The sequence below is a fragment of the Macrobrachium rosenbergii genome, chromosome 32 (genome assembly GCF_040412425.1).
Source record: "Macrobrachium rosenbergii isolate ZJJX-2024 chromosome 32, ASM4041242v1, whole genome shotgun sequence".
Classification (NCBI taxonomy): domain Eukaryota; kingdom Metazoa; phylum Arthropoda; class Malacostraca; order Decapoda; family Palaemonidae; genus Macrobrachium; species Macrobrachium rosenbergii.
In genome coordinates, this window is record NC_089772.1 from 5278529 (window position 1) to 5304448 (window position 25920).

Consider the following 25920-nt stretch of genomic DNA (forward strand, 5'->3'; position numbering starts at 1 on the left):
CATGGTGTAAGAAAAAATAAAAAAAAATTTTTTCCTACCTTCCATGGGGAGTTGAAAGCGACTCTTTACAACCCTGCCGTGGGCCTCTTTTACAAGACCTTCGTAAAAATATACTAATTTTACCAAGCTATACATGTTTTTTCTAATAATTTTTAAATTTTATTTTGTAAAATTATAATTAGAGCTTGCACAGTATCATAACAGATAAGAACTAAAATCAGTAACAAATTCTGAATAAATTTGTTGTAAAATATTTACGAGACTTGCTGAGATGGGGAGATGCAGTAACTTTCTGTGAGGTATACATGTTTTTTCTAATATTTCTTTCCAAAATTAAAATTATAGCTGACATATTATCATAAAAGATAAGAACTAAAACCAACAACAATCCCTGGGTATATTTATGAGCAAATAAATAAAAAGACGTCATGGGGTAGAGAGGGGCAATACATTCCCCCATCAAGTTTCAAGCCACACTGATCCCCATCTGTCCTGTGCTGAGCTACTACAGTTGCCATAAGTCATTTATGAACCATTGGAGTGGTATGAACATCTTTCCCACTAAATTCATCCAAATTCTATGGCGCATAATATTAATATGTATGAGTTAGCCCTTCCATCATTCAAAACCTGTTACAGATCATCATATAATGATGCCTGTCCATTAAGGGTTAATTTCCACCTGCATGTACCATAGTAAAACAATTCTATACAGAACTACTATTGTCTTTCTCATTCAGATAATGTACATCGGCCAGCTCTTAGCAGATATAAGCCTTGAAGAAAAGAGAATAGTGAGTGAGAAGAACTGAGAAGGAATTGTATAAAATCAGTTCTAATAAAAATAATAATAATAATAATAACAACAGACATTACCTCCTTGTTCAGGTGGAGTTCCACTACTGCTATCTGATTTGACTTCCATTCTGTATGAGGTTAACAGCTGCTGCAGTCCAAAAGTGCAAAACCGTGTGACTGGTAGCCAGGTTGGTGAATAATGTGTAACCTTGTTGATAAAGTTGTATTTTGAAAGAACTGAAAATAGAAAAAATAATCAAATATTACTCCTGTATACTACAATAACATTTCCACTACTGTCTCATGAGTGCTCCCCAGCCTCATATCTATAAACTCAATTCTTTCTAGGGGGATGTTGTTTAGCATTTCAGACAACCTACAAACATGGACATGACAAGCATAATCATTTTCCATTTTCCTGCTGGTAGAGTCCTCCACAGTTCAGATCTAAATTTTTTGTATTTCAAGATGTTTAGGAAAAAGCTAGTTTTGAGAAATCATAGATAACATTTCTTAGAAATTCACACTAAGACAAGAAAACCAGATACATTTTCCTAATGTCTTCAAGGCAAAATATATTCAAATATGTACGTCTAAAACCTGAAAAAACAAATTATAACATAACGTGGGTGAATGTTGGTGCAATAACATAACTAAACCTAAGATATTACCTTACCAACAAATACTGTACAGTATTTGTAATGTCACCGAGTTCTCTTACGTTATTACTGCAGCACTCTAACTGGACAAGTTCTCCAGCAGGCTGCAAGATATTAGCCCAAAGTATTTTTTTACCTTAATAATTGATATTGGAGCCTTTTGCTCAGATCTTAGCGTAAGTCTCATTAATGTGCTCAATATGAAAACCATACTAATCTATCACAAATTTACTAAGATATTAAAGACTTTGCTTGGGCCATGTTTTGACATTCATGCCCCTGGTGCTGGTAGGCCTAGGCTACTAGGCTATACACAGAACTCGTGAGTGGGGATGGTGTTGAAGTTAAAATTCTTGTTCCTCTTGTGTTTGTGTAAGAGTTTTTTGTCTCTGTAATGCCATATACAGTAAAATCTGATTGCCTTCCCAACACCCCCCCGTGGTCTACCCCAACCATAGCCCTGCTTTCCCTAGGGGTCCCCTAAATTGTAGGATAACAACAAGCGGGGGAGCAAATCACCCTCTCCCGGAGGTATACCCCACCCATAGGCTAGCCTAACCCCGTTTTCCCATTGGGTCCCCTAGCGTGTTGGATGAAGTTCTGTGGTTAATTACAGGTTAATTACAGTTGTGTGACAAAAATTGAAGGTAAATGCTTAATTAGCGACCAAAATAGTGTAGATAAAGTGAATTTACAAGGAAATCCCCACTGCAGAGTTAATACTTAGTTCTACTGTCAGAATTTACCCAAACAGCCAAAATTTGGGTATTATTTTATAAGTTGCCAATACACGATATGATATTGTAACCTACATTTTTGAAAAGAGCTCTACATCAAATTACGACTTGTAAGGTAAGACAATTCCAGCCCCCACCATAATTAATACGGCAAAACTGTAACCCCCGGGGTTACGTGATATTATTTCATACTGGCAACTTATAAAATTTTACCAAAATACGTCAGGTGATGTCTCCCAATACTTGCCTTCCATGACCTCTGGCCTATTCACTGATAAAACCTGGTATTTTTCGGGTACCGCTTGTCCCAATTCAGCCGAGACCTGTTGGGCAAAACTCAGCTCTAACCCCCTGTGGTCCTATCCTCTATAGCATGCTGGAATACTCCCTTCTACTGTACAGAAAGTATCGCAAACCTCCCTTAACCCACCTACGACTCTGAACCTCTGAAAACCGCCTGGGGTTCAATCTACATAATTTTGGGCTAATTTTAGACAAGACTAAGTGAAGCTTGATTCGACGACCTAGACTAGTGGGGTGGCTAACCTATAACCTGCCGTATGATGGTTTGCTTCCCTTGCAATGCTATTATACGGCACCAGCAAGCTAACCGAGTTATATCTTGGCAGATATAACTCAACCAAAACGGAAAATCATTACGCTAATTAAATCCCACGGCACTGGTCAGTCACCTACGGTGCAGCAACCAAAATCTCTCACCAATGTTTACAGCCATGCGTGGGAGGGGTCAGAGCCTAAAATAATTTGCGATAATCAATATAGAAATTTTAGATCAGGCATAATAATAGCTATCTTAGGATCATTAGATATATTTTATTTATATATAATGTAAAATACTGTGTACGCTCCTTATGCAGCTGTTGCAATGATTCATTTATCCGTAAAATGGTTTACTGTGCTTTTTCAATTCACAAGCTGTATTGTAACTCAAGAAAATGAAATGTAAAGCAATCGTATTGCAAATATATGCCCGGTACACCATAGAAGAGTCTGGAGAACTGCACTCATGATGTTCTTCGCTGCAATGAGCTAGAATAAAGTTACTGGTGTCAAATTTTCAAAAGTACTTAAACTGAACATGTGCCGCCATTCATATCTTTCGCTGCTTTCAATACCACTGGTTAGTTCAGATTAAGCCGCCACAATACCTGTACAGGCCTTTTTGTTAAGGAGAGTATAGTAAAATGTTGAAAGGGATAAAAAGCCTGATTTGGACATTTAGAGTCTTCTCAGCTAACAAAGACGTTATACGACGTATACATAAAATAACTGATCTCATGAAGTCAGGAAGAAAGTTCACATGATTAAGTGGGCCTCAAAGCCACAACAATTTTACATACATGCACACACGAAATGTCACCCGGTAACGGAATAGTTCAAAGATGACCTCAGAACGACTAGTTATTTCATTCTTAGATTTGTGAACTCGGGTTTTATTGGAAAAAGTTATAAGGCGTTCAATTAATCCGAATTCAGAATCAATTAGAAAATTCATGTTAGCGTAGAAAATGTTCAGATAGTAACGAAGGTTGTAATTCAAGATTGACCTAAACACCTCATATTAATTTCGTTGCAATAATTATACGCAAAGATATGGGGCAATGTGAATTTGGGTGACGTCATATCCACATAGTACACGAATATATGATTAAACGCAGAAGAGTATGCATTCACGCCCTCATGTTCGACTTTCTCACCCTTTGATTTGAACTTGTGCAGCTCACAAGTTAAAGAAGCAGTTTTATCCTGAAGTGCGACACCCTTTGGTAATCATGTCGCTCATTTCAGTATAGTTTGCAGTTTCCAAGGTAGATTATGTTAGACAGAGTTGCAGAAGTCCACTCTATTAATGTCACAGTTAATTATAAGTTTCTTAATATTCTTTAACAAAAACCATATTGATTTGATCACCGAGAAATAAATTACAGTTGTATACGTAGGGCACGGACTTTCTGATTAATTAATCTGTACCACATGACTGTTAATATTCAATATTCACTTGGATGTCACCTTAACACATTTTTCTTCTCCACTAACATAAATTAACTTTTATTTTATTTCGTTTTATTTGATTAAATGTTATCCATTCATCAACAATGATAAGAAATTATTACATTTTTCATTTGCATCCTCGATATCATTAATGGAGAAATAAAATTAGGTGTCATCCACAAATAGATTAAACCTTAATTTATGCCTCTGAAGCAATTTTGACATTACCGTCATATATACATAAGCTAGGAATGGACTCAACGCAATTCTTTGGGTACTCCTCTTTTTAATGTTTCAGGAGATGAATATGAATTTCCAGTCTATATACCATACTTTTTGTCATGCGAGTAGTCTTCCATATACTAAAGTGGTTCGTCAACAGTTCCAAAGAATCGTTCCTAAATTGTTTTATTATTTTTCAGAAGATTAACCCTGTTCATATGTAACAAGCCCACAGGGGGCACTGGCTTAAAATTCAAGCTTCCAAAGAATATGGTGCTCATTAGGAAGCAAGAGAAAAAATGGGAAGAAGAGCTCTCTTAATGAATTAATAAATAGATAAAAATATATTAAATTGCAAGGAGAATAGCATTAGGGTAGTAAGATATTGCGTCTTCGCTTGAACTTTTGAAGTTCCAGTGGCCCAACGTCCTCAGGGAGATTGTTCCATAGTCCACCGGTGTGAGGAATCAGGGATCTCGAACTGAGAAGTTCGACAGCGAGATACATATTTTATTGCAAATTGGTGCTTCTCTGTTAAAATACATCCTATGAAAAAGTGACAAACAAGAGGCCATCCGCCAAAGGTCCAAGTCATAACTGCTAATATTAGGAAACCGAAACCTACCACCACGAATCACTCTGTCTAGAGGTCTTGGGTCACTAAAGATCCCATCAACAGCAACTCGCTGCTGCCTACCTGAAAGGAAATCTTGAAGTAATCCTAAAACATACCCACACACTCCAAGATTCTGAAGTTTATAAGTAAGTGCCTTGTGATTTACTAAATCGAAACAGCACTAAAATCTATTTCAATTACTCTGCACTCAAAACCCTTATCGAGGTTCTGTTGCAAATGGCATGTCAAGTCTAAAAGAGCATCAAAGGTAACTAACGGCTTTCTATATGTGTATTGGCTATCAGCTAACAATCCTTTAGTTTCCACATACTTATGTAGTGGCTGAAAAATAAGTTTTTCAGCGACTTTGGAGAGGACAGGGAGAATAGAAATTGGCCCCTCCTTGGAACAGGCACTGTACTGCTAAACTTGCGCTCATCCGCAAAGATACTACGTCGGCTTAAAAATCTATGGAATCTACTTATCTTGGGAGACAGCAGACTAGAAACTTTTTTTAAAAAAATAAAGGGAAGAAACCATCAGAATCTTCTCCACCCCAGCTATCAAGATTATCCAGGATTTTCTTAACAGCCCCAGAGCGAAATGCAAATTTTGTAAGAAAAGGTACAGGATGACAAGTATCAGCGACAGGACATCCACAGCTGATTGCTTAGCTCTTAAAAGCTCGATGAATCAGTTCAGCTTTTCCCCTAAGGCTAGTAACCAATCTGCCATCATCTGTTAGTCGTGGTGCCCAAATACGTAAACATTGTAAAACTTACTGAAAATTTTAAAACAATTAAAAGTACAGTAGATCATACACAGCAGTATCAAAAGCTACGCTAAGATAAGGGAAAACCAGGCTAGCGCATTTGTCCTGATCACGCATTTCCAATGGATCATTTAGAACACAGCATACAACAGTCTCTGCAGAATAGAAGTCTTTATATTGGCTGAGTACCCGATACAGCATTAACTCTGGACTTGACGACAGATTCAGAATAGGGCTGTATAAACATATGTTCTAACAATCAAGTGCTCCTTTTAAAATATCCTAGGAGACTTCTTTGTCTAGAATGTGAAAGACAAAAGACAAGACGCTAAAAGGGTTCAAGAAAGAGGAGGAGCCAATTTATAGTACCACCGAACACAATTAAACTGAAGCAAATGAACTACAAAAAGTAGACAGCCAAGTGGACAGAACAATTCTGAAAGCACCAAGGTACACACAGCAAGTTGTGCTTTAAGATCCAAAATAGGGGCCTCTTCCTGCCACTCAAGGGATATGAGGAATAAAGTACGCTATCTGAAACATACACTTGAGAGTGGAGGAAAGGCTCCTGAATGAGATAACATGGATCAGCAGATCAACATGAAAATAAGAAAACCCCTTGGATTCTTCAAATAAAAGAGTATCTGGAAGAAATAAACATAAATTTAAGCAAAATTGAATCGCTTGAGGGTAAGCAGTTAAAAGAAATAATGAATAACTGGGACACGACAAAGTATGGCAGAGAGAAATGGATGACAAGACAACCTTAAAAATCTATAGAAAATATAAAGAAAACATAAGGAAGAAATCTGGTATGATAATACTGAATGAAAAAACAATGCTGATCAGTATGGCTAGACTAGGCACGCTAGAATCAGGCGATAGGAATAGGCTAAAAGGGGAAGATACAAAATGTTTGTGCTGTGAAGAAAAAACTGAAAACTTAGAGCTTATCTTACTCTACTGCCCAGCATATAGTGACATGTTAGAAATAGATATAGATTTGTGCAGCAGCCATATCAAGAAAACATAGAGAAATTGATAGCTAAAATACTTCTATTTGCAGATCTTCGTCGAAAGAAGAAACTGAAAATAGGAAAGAAATTAAAAAAGATTAATGACACAAACACTTAAACAAACACACACAAGGGAGGAATAAAAAAAAACTTAAACAAACACACACAAGGGAGGAATAAAAAACTTAAACAAACAGACACAAGTGAGGAATAAAAAACTTGAACAAACACACACAAGGAAGGAATAAAAAAACTTGAACAAACACACACAAGGGAGGAATAAAAAAACTTAAACAGACACACACAAGGGAGGAATAAAAAACTTGAACAAACACACACAAGGGAGGAATAAGAAAACTTAAACAAACATACACAAGGGAGGAATAAAAAACTTAAACAGACACACACAAGGGAGGAATAAAAAAAGCTTAAACAGACACACACAAGGGAGGAATAAAAACTTGAACAAAACACACAAGGGAGGAATAAAAACTTAAACAAACACAACAAGAGAGGAATAAAAAACTTGAACAAACACACACAAGGGAGGAATAAAAACTGAAACAGAACACACACAAGGGAGGAATAAAAACTTGAACAAACACACACAAGGGAGGAATAAAAAAACTTAAACAAACACACACAAGGGGGGAATAAAAACTCAAACAAAACACACAAGGGAGGAATAAAAACTGAAACAAACACACACAAGGGAGAATAAAAACTTAAACAAACACACACAAGGGAGGAATAAAAAACTTGAACAAACACACACAAGGGAGGAATAAAAAACTTAAACAAACACACACAAGGGAGGAATAAAAAACTTGAACAAACACACACAAGGGAGGAATAAAAACTTGAACAAACACACAAGGGAGGAATTTGAACAAACACACATTTTAGAATAAAAACTTGAACAAACACACACAAGGGAGGAATCTTGAAACAAACACACACAAGGGAGGAATAAAAAACTTGAACAAACACACACAAGGGAGGAATAAAAAACTTAAACAAACACACACAAGGGAGGAATAAAAAACTTGAACAAACACACACAAGGGAGGAATAAAAAACTTGAACAAACACACACAAGGGAGGAATAAAAAACTTGAACAAACACACACAAGGGAGGAATAAAAAACTGAAACAAACACACACAAGGGAGGAATAAAAAACTTAAACAAACACACACAAGGGAGGAATAAAAAACTTGAACAAACACACACAAGGGAGGAATAAAAACTGAAACAAACACACACAAGGGAGGAATAAAAACTGAAACAAACACACACAAGGGTAGGAATAAAAAAACTTAAAAACAAACACACACAAGGGAGGAATAAAAACTTGAACAAAACACACAAGGGAGGAATAAAAACTGAAACAAACACACACAAGGGAGGAATAAAAAACTTGAACAAACACACACAAGGGAGGAATAAAAACTTGAACAAACACACACAAGGGAGGAATAAAAAACTTGAACAAACACACACAAGGGAGGAATAAAAAACTTGAACAAACACACACAAGGGAGGAATAAAAAACTTAAACAAACACACACAAGGGAGGAATAAAAACTTGAATTTTACACACAAGGGAGGAATAAAAACTTGAACAAACACACACAAGGGAGGAATAAAAACTTGAACAAAACACACAAGGGAGGAATAAAAACTGAAACAAACACACACAAGGGAGGAATAAAAACTTGAACAAACACACACAAGGGAGGAATAAAAAACTGAGAACAAACACACACAAGGGAGGAATAAAAAACTTGAACAAACACACACAAGGGAGGAATAAAAAACTTAAACAAACACACACAAGAGAGGAATAAAAAAACTTAAACAAACACACACAAGGGAGGAATAAAAAACTTGAACAAACACACACAAGGGAGGAATAAAAAAACTTAAACAAACACACACAAGGGAGGAATAAAAAAACTTAAACAAACACACATAGGGGAAGAATAAAAAGCTTAAACAAACACACACAAGGGAGGCATAAAGCGAGCAGGGGAGCCGTTTCAAAGAAAAATCTCAACTGGTACTACTACTACTACTAATACTAGTACAGCGCACGCTGCGTCGAAGGCCTTCTGACACCGCAAAGGTTGAGAAATTTTAGAATTAGTATTCTAACACCCAGCAGGTCTGGAATTAGTTCTGATTTTATTGAAAAACACTGAAAAATGGGGAGAAAAGCTGGTTATGACACAAAGCCCAAGAAAGGTCCCGGAAGAAAAGCACGGAAACAGTCGGAACCAGTGTTTCCCTCTTGTAAGTATTCTGAGCCTTATGTTCGGCTGCCATTCCTTCGATTAAGAGACTAATAGGCATTACATACTTTAGGTCCAACGGGTATAATGTAGAGTAAGGGTCACGACATACTTTGGAGGATGCAGGTTAGGGCACGTTGTCCGAGGTTAGGTTAGGTTAAGGCAGGTCTGGTTAGGTCATAGGCTATTCCCTCTGACATGCCGAGGCTAGTAGTAGGCTATAGTTTGCAGATTGACGTTGCCAGACCTTTCTGATGCTTAGTGTTACGTGGGGGTCGCCCAGGTGGCGAAGAACCCCCTGCCAGGTCAGGACATGGCACCTTACCTAAGTGAGGTTAGGAAGGTAATGCCTGGCTAGGTCAGGACTTGGCATTCTAAGAAATGATAGTTAAAGTTATAGAACAGCTCCATATGAACTATTACCTTAGAAATTGATTTGTTCTGACATGATACACAAAACATCGGTCCTTTACATTAGGAATTATGGTAGAACTAAGCCGGCTGTCCGTGGTAAGCTAGACTATGGCAGTTGGACGTTTTTCTATAGAACTTTACCTGTTGAACAAGAATTTAAAGTAATATTTTGTGGCTCGGCTGTGATTAAGCTGTAAATTATCATAGAACTGTAGCCAACGGTAAAGGGGACCCATTGGGAATTGGGGTTTGGGTGGGGCAAAACACTTTTGAGAACAGTTAACAGTAAATGGGACCCGTTGGGAATTTGGGGTTTTGGGTGGGGTAAATGACTTGGGAAAAGGTTGGTATTATTTTATAAGTTGCCAATACACACTATGAAATTGTAACTTACATTTTTGAAAAGAGCTCTTCATTCTCATTATTTTGAACCCCATAAACACTATTCGCAAATGACAAATAAAAAAATTAGAAAATTTTGACTTATAAGGTAAGAACATGGCCCCTCCCCTCCATAGCTAATACGGCAAAATTGTAACCAGTCAACACCGTAGGTGAAGTTATATTGGTATTTTAAGGTTCTTTTTAGTGCCCTATTATTTCCTAGTCAGAATGAAAAACTCAAAATGGTTTTTCAATGCAAAAATGGCTGGCTGGAGTCTTATTGGCAACTTGTAAAATTTTACGTTTTGGGCACCTTATTGTTGTATTTCCTGTTATATATGTCATTTGGAACACGAAAACCAAGCGTAAAAAGAAGGGCGAATAAATGGATAGCAGGAGCCATTCCAAAGGCACTTTTCTTGCATTACTACCACTGCTGATTCCAGGCCCTATCATGCATGCAGGGTCTTACAGGCGAGCCAATTCACCCGATGCCTCCAACTGAGAGTCAGTGTTCCGTGGTGAGCTAGACTGTGGCAGTTGACATTTTCCTATGTTATTTTACTTGCTGTACAAAAATTTAAAGTATTATTCTTTTTACAGAAAATTCTTTTTACATTTTCTGTAACCCCTGTGGCTAATGTGCGCAGCGCAACATTACCGCCTGCCAGAACATACGAGCTTGCCAAGAATATTTCAAATTGCAGATAGAGTGCGAAGCTCTGTTCCGCCACCCTTTTATATTTCTTCACCCTGACCGAAAGCTTCGAATAGTGTCCAGTTGAGGTAGACTATGGCAGTTGACATTTTCTATGTTATTTTACTTGCTTTACAAGAGTTTAAGGTAATATTTTGCTGGTCGGCTGTAGCTAAACTGTAATTTACCTTTGAGCTGTATAGGTACCGTTGTGTAGCCTTCAAAGGTCAATTACAGTTTAGTTACAGCTGGCCGACGAAATATTACTTTAAATACTTGTAAAGCAAGTAAAATAAAATAGGATAACGGCAACTGCCATAGCCTAGCTCACCGTGGACAGCTGGCTTAGAATTATTGGAATTACTTACAGCGAAGCTGGACACGGCCGTTAAACTCTTGAAGAAGGTGGTTAGGCAGTAACTATCGTCGGGTAGGCGGGAATACCCACCTGCCCAGATGTAAACATTCCAGTTTGCTTTTGCCCGTTATGTGGTGCAGACGTGTTTTCGGATCTCTTTGCCAGACTGTCGTTAAGCTCTTTATAATCCCGGAGGGATCCTTCTGTATTTTTGTGTATATATTTTGTGTTTGATATTTATTAATACAAACCCATGATTTGTGATAGCCTTGCATAAGCCGTTGTTCCCCTGCGTCTGTGTCTTCCAGTAGCCCTTTATTCAGATATTGAAAGTGTTCCCCTGTATGTTCAGAGATATTAGTTTGCGACGTAATATCTTTGCTCCCCTTCATTGGTCGGGACGTTAGAGTTCACTCACCTTCTTGGGCTCCCGCCCTCCTTTTACAAGGGCATGACTACTTTCTTTCCACTTGTGCTGGGTGTTGTTTTCTCTGCCTGCGCTATGGAGAGTTGTGGAGAGGGGGAGGTTTTGGGTGTTGTTGGTAAGTTTTGCTTCCACGATGCCCTTGGTGGCCTCCACTCTTTCCTTCTCTCTCCCTGTAGGTTCTTCTTTATCTCTCCAGCGCCCTCTTTGCTTGCTCATCAGGCTAAGACCACAGGGGGGTGATGCGGGCAGTTGGGCAACCTCTTCTCAGGGGTCTCCTCTCGCTGCACAGGGTAGTTCCCCTTGGAGTGAGAGGAGTCTCCCTCTACTAATCATCTTTGCTTTTTCTTTCAGGTTGACAGTGAGCATCGTAGGCACAGCAGTAGTTGGCTGGATATCTCAGTTGGGATATCTTTGCATGAAGAGTCCTGAGTTCATTCAGTGTTGATTCGGGATCAACCACAGTACCTGTTTGGAATGGTATAGTTCCATGTTGGGATCGTTCTGACTCTGTTCCCGCCGATGTGGATTGATCGCTGTCATTGCTGGCCTTCATGTATGCTGTAGCAATGCCTCTGGCATACCTGTGGTCCATCTGCTCCTGCTGTTTCCTGTTATGCTCCTGTTGACTCCTCGGCAGTCTCTGGGAGGCTCTTCTTGGTCTCCTGCCGTAGCCGTCCTGAACGTTCCTGTCATTGCTGGTGACGTTCATGTGACATTCTTGGCCATTGTTGTAGCTCCTGCTTTCCGAACCGCTCCTGTAGCTCCTACAATGGCTGTCCTGATTGTGCCTGTTGCTTCTCCTGGTGGTCGTGTCCTGGGCCACTTCCATTGTGATCCTGTGTAGCTGTCATGGAGGTGACGATGTTTTGTGTCCACCATCCTGTAGAAGATGTCAGAGTGCAGGTGAAGGAAGTCACCCAGTGGAAGTAGCCTCCGTCTTCAACTTGTCTTCGATTTCGTCCTCTGCTGCCTCTTCCCTTCCTCTCCCGAGGTTCGAGGGGGTCCTAGGAACTGGATAGACCTCCTTCGGCCGAAGGAGAGGAAGGCTGCTTCTTTCCCCTGGATGCCCTTGGACGCTAGGGACTGCCTCCTTCTGAGGAGGCAGTAGGTCTCTTACTGGCTCCTCTCGACCTTCAGGTTAGGGAACCGATTCGCATACCCCATGGTTTTGTGTTTCGGGAGCTGTGGGCGCGCGGACTTCAGGTTACGATCCTGTTCCCAGTCCTAGAGGTTCCGCCTGTAAGATGGGTGCTGCTTCAGGCACTTGTTCAGTGTCGTAAACGCCATTTGTTACCATAATTACTGTGATGATGTGTTCCATTTATTGATGATTTTCAATTCCATTTATTGATGATTTTCGGTTATTGGTGCTCAGCCGGGAATGGAAACCCCGCCATTAACTGGGGACTGCCTGTATCAGCTTCTGGCAGGTGCACAATGGCTGTATCATTCTCTGATACACTTACTAATATTTGTTCTTACACAGTATACATAAGGAATATGCTTCAGCACAGCTAGAAATGGCCATTCAACTTTTTAACACGGTGGTTAGATAGTTAATTACTGCCCGACTGGTGGGAGTCCCACCCACCCAGACAGTAATCATTCACTTTGTTTTCAGCTGCTGCGCTATGAAGAGCTGTCTACTTACTGTCAGCCCTGCATGCCATTTTGCTTTGTTTCCTTCAATTATCCCGATGGGATTGTCCTGTATTTGTTTGTTGTGTATATTTGTTGCAATTGTTTTGTGTTGTGTATAAAGAAATATGCAAACTCAAGAATCATTTAAGCCTGAGCGGAAGGGCAGTACCCAGCATGTCTGCCCCGGTATTGCCTCTTAAGACCTTCAATCGCTACCGCTTGTTATTGGATGTTGACCCTCATGTCCTCTGTGCAAGCTGCAGAGGGCATGACTGTAATGTTGACTATAGGCGTGACGAGTGTCGTGACTGGTCGCCTGTGCAATGGGTGAAGTTCTTGCAGAGAAGGAAATACAAGAAGAAGGTCTCCAAGGTGTCATCCTGTGGTAACACACCCCAGATGTCACCATTGGTTGCTAATTCTTCTTGTTCCTTCCTTCCTCCTGCGGAACTTCCACGCTTTGGTTTCACCCCTACGGGAGCGATCTCCCCTTCGTCGTCTTCACTTGCTTCGTCAAGCGCAAGTCGGTGTTGGAAGCTGGTGACCAGGACAACCTCTGTGCGGTAGCCTGCATTCAATCGGGGGTAGGAATCCCCTTCGGGGTGAAAGTAAACTGCCAACCCTAGCCTGACTTGTGTTTCAGGAGTGGACGAGGAGTGTTATACTGGGAGGCATGAGCAGGACAGAGGGGTTGACGATTAGAATGTCTCACCCCCACACAGCCCCACCATGAAGGCTTATGTCCCAGGTTTGGTCCTTGGATCAACCTGATCGTATGCCCAACTGGTTGAGAAGGGACTGGGGGTTCTGCCGAGGTTCTTCCTCCTGCAGGGAGAGTAGATCGGGAGAGGAACATATCCTGGAAGCACCCGAGGGTCCTCTTCTTCAGGATTTGACACCCCCGAGATACATAGGACCTTTGTACAGATCGTTAGACTGATTTGTCAGCACAATGATCTTCGGGAAGGGGCCACGGTGGCATCCATGGCTCATCCATCTTGCCTCAAAGCCTTTTGGGGACTGAAGAAGGAACCCAAAGCCTCTGTAAGCTTGCCATGGCACACGTTTACCGAAGGGGTCCTGGATCAAGTGAACTCTTTGGTATCTGGTTGAGAGAATTCTCTTCTTTCCACTGGCTTGGATAAGCTACTTCCTCCCCCTCTGCCAGTTTGGAGGTAGGGCTGTTGCCTACTTGGCCCACCAGACGGCAAACCTGTGAACGAACTTGGTGTTGATGAGGAGGGACGTAGTCCTGAATCGGATCTCCAAGTTTGTTGGCCCTGAGTTGGCACTGGCTCTAAGGAATGGACCGTTGCTGGGGTCTGCCTCTCTCTTCCCCCGAGAGCAGGTAGATGCTGCAGTGGACAAGTGGTGAATCAAGGCTGACGACTGACTTATGCACCATGCAGTGTCCAAGACTTCTGGGTCTTCGCATGCCACTGCGGCCCGACCCTCAGGTCAGGCTAGCACTTCCTCTACAGGCCCTACAAACTCCCAGGCTTCAAAGGGTCCCGGGGAACACCCAGCCTTCTGCCCCTGCCAAGAAAGGCACGCTGTTGCACCCTTTCAACCTTCTTTCCAGTTTGGAAAAGGGGCCAAGGGCAAGAAGAAGAGAGGAGGACGCTAGGGGCAGCATTCCCCTCCACATGTTGCTGTTGGTGGGGAGGTGCCTGTCCAGCCATTGGGCAACGTGATGGTGATCCTCCCCGCTTGCTGCCACGGGGGGGAAGGTTTGCTTACCGAACCACTGGGCAACATGGTAACAACACGGAGTGGAAGCATCGGTAGTGGATGTCCTGTGGTAGGATATCTACTACCCTTTGAGTTCCTGCCATATCTCAACAACAACCTGGTCTACTTCCAGACATACTTTCCCGGCTGGCTGAAGGATCTTATCCTGTGGGTAGAGGTGAAGCCAATGTTGAAGAAAGGTGCTGTAGAAGTTGTGACAGACCAGTCTCGGGTTTTACAGCTGTCTTTTCTTGTAGAGAAGACAATGGGTGGGTGGAGACCTGTTATAGATCCTTCTCCCTTAATCAATTCATTCGCCAGACTTAGTTAAAGATGGAAACACCATGTTCAGTACTTATTGCCGTCAGGGAGTCAAACTTCATGCTTTTGGTGGACCTGAAGTGCCGTCAGGGAGTCAAACTTCATGATTTTGGTGGACCTGAAGGATGTGTTTTTTTGAATACGCACCCATCAGTCCTCTTTGAAGTACCTCCACTTTACCCTGGGGTAGACAGTGTTCCAGTTCAGGGCACTTTGTTTCGGCCTCTCAACTGCTCCCTAGGTGTTCACCTGAGTGTTCACCCTTGTGTCAGCTTGGTCCCATTCACATGGGATACGTCTTTTGAGGTATCTCGACGATTGGCTAGTCTTGGCGAGCTCTCAGTTGCAGTTGCTCCAGGACAGAGACCGACTTCTCGAAATTTGTAGCGACCTGATCAATTTTGAGAAGTCCGATCCCGCACCCAAGCAGAGGGTTAAATATCTGGGCATGCTGATAGATATGGCAACAGCAAGAGCCTACCCTTCAGACTTGCGTATCAGCAAGTTCAGAGAGGCAGCACAGTTGTTTCTGTCTCAACAGGAACAACCAGCTCAGCAGTGGCAAGTCGTTCTTGTTCACTTGTTGTCCTTGGAGAAGCTGGTCCCTCATGGGTGGCTTCACCTTTGTTCCCTTCAGTGGAGAATGAAGGAGTTTTTGGTCTTGGCAAGGGACTCCCCATTCTTCCCGATTCTCTCTTGGAGGAAGTAAGGAAGGACTTAGTATGGTGGCTAGATGACAGGGATCTCATAATAGGAGTACCATTAGGCACTCCCCCTCCCGAGATGCTACTGTTTTTGGATGCATCGACCAAGGGATGGGGTGCACACCTGGAAGAGTTGCTGGTTTCAGGATTCTGGAACTCAAGGTGGCGTTTTTACCCCTACAAAGGTTTCAGGATCAAGTCATGGGACACTAAGTGGTACTGGTGAGCAGCAATACCACAGTAGTGGCATATGTCAACAAGCAAGGTCGAGTGGTATCCCTTCAGCTCCACATTGTGGCGGTGCAGGTCCACGAGTGGGAGGTTGCACACTTAGTAGAGCTGTCAGCCAGGCACATTCCGGGGAACCAGAACGTGGTGGCAGACAGTCTTGGCTGCCAGAGTCAGGTGATAGGGACAGAGTGGTCCTTGCACCCAGACAGATGACGGAAAGATTGTTCAATCTTTGGGGTCTACAGTAAGACCTTTTTGCAACCCAGCACAACAGGAAGCTGCTGGTGTTCTGCTTGATCATACCATACCCATGGGAAGCATTAGAAGATGCCTTCCAGCACCCATGGGACAATTTAGAGGTCTACACCTTTCCTCTGTTTTGTCTGATTTGTCAGGTGATCAACAAGGTCATGATCACCCCAGATCTCAGGATGACTGGTGGCTCCCAAGTGGCTGCATGCTGAATGGTATCTGGACCTGCTAGCTCTACTTTCTGATGTGCCAAGAGAGATTCCCCCTTGGCACAGCCTGCTATGCCAGCTGCACATAGACAGGCATCACCAGGCCATGAATGGACCGTTTCTTCATGCTTGGAGACTACCCAGTGTCTCTAGCGAGCGAGAGGTTTTTCTCGCTGCACAGCGACAGAGATGTCTGGATATTTTCGTAAATCCTCTGTGGCTTTGCACCAGGGGAAATGGGCCATCCTCTGTGGTTGGCATCGTTGACGGGGTTTCTCTCCGGTTGGAGCTACTCTTCATCAGGTAGCAGACTTCCTCGTCTTTCTTTGCTAAGGAGAGCTTCTCTCTGTCAGAGCTATTAAAGACTACAGGGCTGTCCTGGGCCAGGTCCTTCACTTGAAAGGCATTGATCTCTCTTCCTTGTGGGAGATCTCCATGCTATTGAGAAATTTTGAAGTCTTGCCCTCCCAGGGAACTCGGCCCCCCTGAGTGAGATGTGACTCTTGTTTTATGGAGCCTGACTTGTGCGCCCTACGAGCCTTTATGAGAGTCATCAGACAGGATCCTACCCTCAAGACTGTTCTTACTTGCTCTGGCATTGACGGAGAGAGTTAGCGAGTTGTATGAACTTTCCTTCGATGCTAAACACTTGATGGGATGGGGACCTGTCATGCTTGGGTTTGCCTGGGAATTCGTAGGGAAGATTCGAGTCCTTTTCAATCCTCTCCCTAAAGGACTTTGTTGGTAGTGATCGGGATGATGCTTCTGTGTCTAGTTAGGGTGCTGCGGTACTACCTTAACCCTCACAGGATGGGCTAAAAATATATTAAGCACACTCCCAGACCGGGCAACCTTTAAGATTGGCCAACTTAATAAAAAACACATTGACAGAAAGAGGAAGATCTGCAAATGCACGTTGTGTAAGGAAAAAATTCTAAAAATTTTTGTGTACCTTCCACGGGAAGTTGAAAGTGAATATTTACAACCTGTGCGGGACTTCTTTTCCAAGACACTCATAAAAATATGCTAATTTTACCAAGTTATACATGTTTTTTCTAATTTATTTGATTTTATTTTATAAATTTATAATTATAATTAGAGCTCATACAATATCATAACAGATAAGAACTAAAATCAGTAACAAATATGTCAATTATAGCTGACATACTATCATAAAAGATAAGAACTAAAACCAACAGTAGTCCCTGGGGATATTTATGAGCAAATAAATAAAAAGACGTCCTGGTGTAGAGAGGGGCAATACATTCTCCCATCAGGTCTCAAGGCACACTGATCCTCATCTGTCCTGTGCTGAGTTACTAGTAGCCATAAGTCATTTAGGGCCAATTGAAGTGATATGAACATGTTTCCCGCTAAATTCATCCAAACTGTATGTTTTGTAATAATAATACTCATATGGTGGCTGAAAGCAAAGTGGAGCACAGACCGACAAGTGGGTGAAGTGGGTGGGGCTTCCCCCCTACCATTGGTGGTTAATGACCTTATCTGAAAGTTAAACGGCCGCTCTAACTAGCATCCTCAAGCTAAATCTATGTAAAGACCGAAGGCTTGTATTTGTGTAGGAACAAATAAGAAATTTCATCTTTGGCATCCTTAGAGTACAGTATATGAACTGTGAAAAATGGGATTGACCTTGCAGTATAAACGATTGTAATATTTGGAGTGAACTTGTGTTGGTAGATGAATGAGGCTAATTGATTTTGAGTCAGAGAAACTTTTAATAAATCACTGAAGATAGTTTACTAACATTTATTCTTTGCAGCTGGAGATGAGGAATCCAAGAAGCTGAGTCGTCATCAGCGTCAAAGAGCTAAAAAACGAGTACTAAAGAGAAACAAAAGTGAAGAACGCCCAGCAAAACTGCAGAAAAAGGATCAGAAATTGAAAAATGAAGGTACAGTGTTGTATGTTGGGTCTCTAGTCAGCCATTGATTTCCTAAGAGCTTATAATTGAAGTAAAGTAAGTGAACCCCCCATATTCACGGGGATCGTCAGAATGATGAATGGCTAAAATCCACGAATACTTAAAAACCCTCTAAAAACACTTAGAACTGCCCATTTTGATAGTTTAAACACAAGAAAAGCCCTGTAAAAATGCTTATATCTGAGTATTTTAATAGTTTTATCACAAAAAGTGCATTTATTCATGAAAATTATATGAAAATACAGTAATCAGTGAATATTTCTTAGTGAAAATACCGCTTGAATGGGCGAATTTTCCAGAATAATGGGTAGATATGTTCTACAGAGTTGTAGAATGTGAGAGTCCAGTCTGAACTAGGAACAGTATGTGAATATGGGGGTTTACTGTAGATGAGTTTCATGCCTTTCAGAAATACAGAACAGTACAGTATTAGGTTATTTAACTGAGCCCAAATTTTTTAAACTCATTACATTCATTGGACATAAATACTCAGTTGTTATGAACATAAAAAATATCAGCAATGTTTTTTTTTATGAATTGTGAGAAATTATTTTTGTACAAGTAACTTATCCGGCAGATATATACTTAGCTATAGTCTCCGACGTTTCCGACAGAATTTCAAATTTCGCGGCACATGCGACAGGTAGGTCAGATGATCTACCTTTGAATAGGAACCATTCCCGTTTGCTAATCAGATTTTCTTTGTCGCTGGTTCCGGCAACATCTGTTGTTGGTTCCTCCTGCCTTGATTTTCGTTTTTCGCTTGCTAAGGATTTATTTTGGACTGACCTTTGGTGACGTATTGGATCTTTGGCTTGGCATACGCTTTTGTGGATTGTATTTTGAATTTTGACTTAGGATTTTTCTTTAAAGATGTCTGAAATGAATGTTGCACTGGTGTTTCGTGTGTGTGTTAGACCGGAGTGTAAGGTGAGGCTGCCGAAAGCTTCGGTAGACCCTCACACTGTATGTATGAGGTGTCGGGGAAATGACTGTTGAATTGATAATACTTGTATGGAATGTGAGAATCTGACTGAACAAGAATGGAAGGCTTTGAGTGCATATGTACGTAAGCTGGAGAAGGATAGAGCTAGGAAGGCTTCTTCTAGGAGCTCTAGTAGGTCTCTTTAAGGAGGTGGAAGTAGACCTAATATTCTTGTAGATTCTCCTGTCACTCCTCTTGTTTCAGCACCTTCACCCTTCATCGAACCTGTGGATTCGTCGTCTGAGATGGCTGCCATGAAAGCCACAATCCGTAAGATGCAATCTCAGATTCGTGCTATGGAGGAAAAGAAAGGAAAAGTGACAGTGATTTGTGTAGTGTCCCCAGTGTAGTGGAGGGGCGTCTGACCGGCTCCGCATCGCTCCTAGGCCTAGACCTCTTCCAAACTCCCAGGACCAGTGGAGGAGGAATGTCGACAGCCGCAAGGGGGGATGAAGAGCATTCCCAACGGTCAGGCGTCCCTTCGGCAGGACCTGTTGACGCGTCCCAGGCTGCCTCGGATCGCCACAGAAAAGGGATCCTGAAAGAAGTGTTTTTCTTCTTTGCTTCGTCTTCTCCCAGACGCGGTTGGAGTTCGGCTGAGGAGTCGCGCCCTTCGAAGAGGACCTGGAAGGCGCCTAGAGGAGACACTCTGGATTCCAGCCCAGAACGCTTTCCAGAGGGTTCTCCTGTTGTCAAGAAGAGAGCCCGAAGATCCCCCTCTTCATCTTCAGGAGTTCAGGAGTCTACTAAGCAGATCCTGGTAGGCCTCCAGGCTCAGCTTTCTGCTCTTGCTGGCTCTTTGACTAAGAGCTATTCTCGTCAGGAAGGATGTTTCTCTTCCCATCAAGTCCTCCAAGAAGCATTCTTCTCCCAGCAGGCTTCCTCTTCTTCAGTTAGCGCCCTTCCGTCTGCAGGCGCTCTTCTCCCTGAGGCTCGCTTCTCCTGCTAGGATTCCATCATTGTTGAGGCGCTCTTCTCCCGTTAAGCACCCTCCCTAGCAGGCGCTCTTCTCTTCGTAGGCGCTCCTCTCCTTGCAGGCGCTTCTCTTCTAGGCGCTCTTCCTCGGAGGATAGCGCCTCTCCTACCAGGCGCTCGCTTCATCGTCGTCGTTCTTCTCCTGTTAGAGAGTGCCTCTCACCTGACAAGCGCTCTTCTCACTTCAAGTCCCCGTACTTCAGAGCATAGTTCCTCCCAGCCAAGCTCCCTTCTGGTAGTAGGCGCCTCTCTCCTAGCAAGGAGCTCGCTGTTGGATAGAAGCTCTTCTCCTGTCAGGCGCCAGACCTCTAGCAGCGCCTCTCCCTGACAGGCGCTCTTCAGTGGTCAGAAGCTCCTCTCCTTCTAGGCGCTCTTCTCCTGTCAAGTGCCCCTCTTCGTCCAAACGTTCTCCTCCTCCTGCTGGTCTGGAAGTTTTGTCGGAGGATGAATCCCCCAAGGATGTTAGTATTTCTGACTACAAGAGGTTGGCCGCTTTACTTGTCCAAGAGTTTGGAGAATCTCTTAAGCCTGCTTCTCCTCCTTCTCCTGGCTCTATGCTTTCGAGCACGAAGACCTCTAGATCCTCCTCTATGGTAAAGATGCGCCTGACGATCTCCATGAAGAAGGCTTTTAAGGGCTTCGGGGAGTGGCTTCAGTCTAAGAAGGATGCTGGCAAGACTGTTTTCTCCTTGCCTCCTTCCAGACTCTCTGGCAGAGCTGGAATTTGGTATGAGACCAAAGAACCGATGGGGTTGGCTCTCCCTAATCTGCTGGATCGGATTTTTCTTCCTTGGTGGACTCTTCAGAAGACTCTCTCTCAATTCGGCCAAGGCTTCTTGGGGTATGTGCCGAACTGGACCATTTCCTCAAGGGCCTTTTTTGTATCCTGGAAGTCTTCAACTTCATGGACTGGTCTCTTGGGGCCTTAGCTAAGAGGACTCTGGAGAGGACTTCATTAGTATGGAAGACCTCAGCAGTGTTTTGTCTTGCCTAGACAAGGCGGTCAGGGACGGCTCTACTGAGATCACTTCCCTTTTTGGCAGCTGGATTGCTGAAGAAGAGGTCAGTCTTCAGCTCCTATTTGTCCAAGTCGGTCTCTCCTCTCCAGAGGTCCTCCTCCTGTATGCTCCTCTTTCGAGCCATCTGTTCCCCCAGGAGACAGTCAAGGAGATTTCTAGGTCCTTGTCGGAGAAGGCGTCCCAAGACCTTCTCGCACAATCCTCGTAAAGGATGAGACCCGCAGCACCTATTGTGAAGAAGGAGAAGGCGCCCTTTCAGGAGCCCTTTCGAGGTGCAAGATCTTTTAGGAAGCGCAGACCAGAGAGAAGAAGACCTTCAGGACTCCTGGTCAGGAAGTCAAAGTGATACTCAAGTCCTCCAGATGACAGTGGGTGCCAGACTGCTGAACTTTGCCGAGGTCTGGGCACAGAGAGGGGCGGACGACTGGTCCCTCTCTGTTTCTGAGAAAAGGCTATCTCATCCCCTTCAGGGAGAGACCTCCCTTGACAACAACTCCAAGGGAGTTATCGGCAAGATACAAGGATCCTGTCCGAAGACAGGCCCTTCTGCTAGCTGTGGACCAAATGCTGGAAAAAGCAACCATAGAACTGGTTCAAGATCTCCATTCCCCGGGGTTTTACAATCGGCTTTTTCTGGTGCCAAAATCTTCGGGGGTTGGAGACCGGTTCTGGGCGTGAGCTCCTGAACTTCTTTTCATCAAGAAGAAGTTCTCGATGGAGACAACATCTTCAGTTCTGTCGGCTCTTCGTCCAGGAGATTGGATGGTGTCCCTGGACCTTCAGGATGCCTACTTCCACATACCCATCCATCCCTCCTCCAGAAAGTACCTCAGGTTCATGGTGGCTGGAAGACCTTTTCAGTTCAGGGCTCTGTGCTTCGGACTTTCGACAGCCCCCCAAGTGTTCAAGAGCATTCTGAAAAATGTGGCTCACTGGCTGCATTTAGAGGGGGTAGGATCTCCTTGTATCTCGACGATTGGCTGATTCGGCCCATTTGAGAACCGTTGTCTAGAGGACTTATCACTCACCTAAAATTGATCCAGTCCCTAGGACTTTTAGTAAACCTCGAGAAGTCCCAGATGATTCCTCTGCAGAGAATTGTCTACCTGGGGATTCTGATGGATTCTCGGGGTTTTCAAGCATTTCCCTCCCTGGAAAGAAGGGAACGCTGCCTGCAGAAGGTGACAGCCTTTCTAGAGAAAGACAATTGTTCATGAGGGAGTGGATGAGTCTGCTGGGGACCATTTCCTCTCTGGAGCAGTTCGTTTCTCTAGGAAGGCTGCACCTAAGACCTCTTCAGTTCTTCCTGAACGAAGTTGGGATCGGAAGTCCCAAGATTTGCAGATTCCTTCCTAATTTCGGATCGGATAAAGGAACATCTCCGTTGGTGGTTGGACCCCCAAAAACTGGGTCGAGGAATTCCTCTTCAACCGCCGAGCCCTCGCCTAGTGTTGTTTCAGGCGCCTCAGAGTCGGGTTGGGGAGCAACACTAGGTTTGGAAGAAGTGTCAGGCACCTGGGAAGGGGAGCAGATGACCTGGCACATCAACAGGAAGGAACTCTCAGCTATCCTTCTGGCTCTCATCCACTTCGAGCCACTAGTCAGGGGTCTGTAGTGCTAGTCAACTCAGACAACACCACAGCCCTGGCCTATATCAGAAAGCAGGGAGGGAACATTCCTTCTCCTTTACGACACAGCAAGGATGTTGCTGCTGTGGGCGGAGGAGAGAAACATCATTCTCCTCACCAGGTTCGTACAAGGGGAAAGGAATGTGAGAGCAGACCTGCTGAGCAGGAAGGACCAAGTTCTTCCCACAGAATGGACTCTCCATCCCGAGGTTTGCGAAAGGCTGTGGAGCCTTTGGGGGAGACCCAATATCGACCTCTTCGCTACTCATTGGAACACAAGACTGGAGAACTACTGCTCCCCGATCTCGGACCCCAGAGCAGTAGCGATAGACGGCCTTCTCCTAAATTGGGAAGGTCTAGACGGTTATGCCTTTCCCCCATTCAAGATCCTGGGGGAGGTAATAAGAAAGTTCGCTGCCTCAAAAGGCACCAAACTGACCCTGATCGCCCCCTTTTGGCCATCTCAAGACTGGTTCACAGAGGTACTGGAATGGATGATGGACTTTCCCAGCCCAGGTCGCTTCCTTTCAGAAGCGATCTTCTCAGACAGCCCCACTTCGACAGATTCCACAAGAATCTCCCCGCTCTCAACCTGACTGCCTTCAGACTATTGAAGGAATGGTTAGAGTGAAGGGATTTTTGCGCAAGGCTGCAAAGGCTATCGCCAGAGCCAGGAGATCTTCTACCTTGCGCCTCTACCAGTCGAAGTGGGAGGTTTTTAGAAGATGGTGCAGGGCTCAGAAAGTGTCCTCTTCCAGTACCTCTGTGATGGACGTCGCTGATTTCCTTATCTCCTTAAGGGAACAGTGCAATCTTGCCGTTTCCACCATTAAGGGATACAGGAGTATGCTTTCTTCTGTTTTTAGACATAGAGATCTGAACATCTCGGAGAATAAAGACCTTCACGACCTCATCAGGTCTTTGAAATGTCAAAAACAAGTCCGCAAGACCTCCCAGCTGGAATTTGGACGTGGTATTGAAATTCCTGATGTCCGAGAAGTTTGAGCCTCCTCGATCGGCCTCGTTCAGGGATCTAACTAGGAAGTCTTTGTTCCTTTTTGCTCTTGCTTCTGGCAAAGAGATTAAGCGAGTTGCAGGCTTTGGAAGGTACAGTCGGTTTTAAAAGGACTCAGCGATTTGCTCCTTCAAGCCCCTCTTCTTCCTAGCGAAGGATGAGAACCCTTCAAGCCATGGCCAAGGAGTTTTGAGGTCAAAGGACTTTCTGCTTTAACAGGGCAAGAGTTGGAGACACACTCTGTCCAGTGAGAAGCCTTAAATGCTATCTGGATAGGAAGAAACAGCTGGGAGGCAATACCGAAAGTCTCTGGTGCTCAGTAAGGGATCCGACAAGAGCGATTTCTAAGAACGCCCAAGCCTTCTTCATCAGAGACGTCATCAAGGAGGCGCATCTTTCTTGTGAGGACGAGTACCTGAAGCTCCTTAGAGTGAATGCACATGAGGTGAGAGCCATAGCTACTTCTCTGGCTTTTCACAAGTCTTGGTCTCTCCAGTCTATTGTGGACTCTACTTGGAGATGTAATTCGGTTTTCGCTTCTCGTTATTTGAGAGATGTGCGCGTTACCTATGAGAAGTGCTTCTCTCTTGGAGCCTACGTATCTGTGGATTCAGTGCTGGGTCAAGGAGCTGAAGCTAATCCTTTATAGTTAGTTATCCTACTTTATTTTACTTTTATTGTGTTGTTTTTATGGTTGATTGGAAGGGGGTGTTCTAGGTGTGACTCCCTTTTCAATTCATAGTACTAACAATGTTAGAATGGTCAGGTGGTCGGGATTGGTTGTTGTGCTCCTTGTTTTTTATTTGTACCTAAAGCTCTATCATGTAAGAGGGATGGCCCCCATTGATATGATACAGGTAAAGGCTCTGTCATGTAAGCGGGTCAGCCCCATTGACACGATCCAGAATTAGGCTCTGTCATATAAGCGGGTCAGCCCCCATTGACACGATCCAGAAGGGCTTTCAGCCACAGGTCACGTCCTCGCTGAAGCTCTTGAGGCAAGCAGACTCATAGACAGTATCCATGAAGTCTTCTGCCCAATCAGGTAAGAACCAGGGTTTTTTATTCCCTACAACATATGTTGTTTTTTCCTGTTTTCTAGATATAGCTGTCTCTTACCCTCCACCAAGGGTGCCAATCAGCTAAGTATATATCTGCCGGGTAAGTTACTTGTACAAAAATGATATTTTTATGATAAAATAAAGTTTTGTACATACTTACCCGGCAGATATATACGATTAATGGCCCGCCCAGCCTCCCCTCAGGAGACAGGTGGAAGAGAAAATCTGATTAGAAAACAGGAATGGTTCCTATTCCCGCCACCCAGCCTTCACCTGACCTACCTGTCGCGTGTGCCGCGAAATTTGAAATTCTGTCGGGAACGTCGGAGACTACAGCTAAGTATATATCTGCTGGGTAAGTATGTACAAAACTTTATTTTATCATAAAAATATAATTTTTTTGAGCCCTTTCTGCTAATTATATGCGAAGAAAAGGTAAACAATTGCCTTGTGCATAAAGTTTTCAGTTTGAAGTGTGGTGGTTGATTTTTATAAGCATATTGAGGGTTTACAGTTCAGTGGTTTTGACAAAGTTAGGTGAGGAAAGGTATGTAATTGCCCCAGAACACCCCTAGATTTTTTTACTCGCCCTTATCCAGATTTCATTATTATCTGATGGGTCCTTGGCTCTATTAATCGGGATAATTGAAGGATTACTGTATATGAATGGTAGGTAGGATTCATGAAAATATAACTTTTCACATTAAAGTTATCATTTTGCTTACCTAACATGCCAGAAAACCTAACTGAGGGAGAAAACAAAGTTGCTCTCTTCCTGCCTACTGGGGGATAGGTAA

General features: G+C 43.3%; 2 protein-coding genes across 11 annotated transcripts in view; one reads left to right on the plus strand and one right to left on the minus strand.

The window, feature by feature from the left end:
* Pus1 (Pseudouridine synthase 1) overlaps positions 1-3014 on the minus strand; it is a 33649-nt gene extending 30635 nt beyond the window's left edge. For 2 of the 9 annotated variants that reach the window (XM_067132747.1, XM_067132746.1), the window contains exons 1-2: positions 2915-3014; positions 877-1035 (exon numbers count right to left, since the gene is read on the minus strand). In XM_067132747.1, coding sequence (XP_066988848.1) covers positions 877-1035; positions 2915-2930 — 175 coding nt within the window. In that variant the 5' untranslated portion in view covers positions 2931-3014. Of the gene's footprint in view, positions 1-876; positions 1036-2740 lie in introns of all 9 variants that reach the window. The other 7 variants (XM_067132754.1, XM_067132750.1, XM_067132749.1 and 4 more) reach the window with 6 other exon arrangements.
* Positions 3015-8898: 5884 nt separating this feature from the next.
* The window catches only part of LOC136855624 (probable 28S rRNA (cytosine-C(5))-methyltransferase), a 30866-nt gene continuing 13844 nt past the window's right edge, over positions 8899-25920 (plus strand). Inside the window, exons 1-2 of one of the 2 annotated variants that reach the window (XM_067132756.1) lie at positions 8899-9127; positions 18279-18410. In XM_067132756.1, the coding sequence (XP_066988857.1) occupies positions 9040-9127; positions 18279-18410 (220 nt within the window). In that variant the 5' untranslated portion in view covers positions 8899-9039. The remainder of the gene's footprint in view (positions 9128-18278; positions 18411-25920) is intronic. The other variant, XM_067132757.1, reaches the window with a different exon arrangement.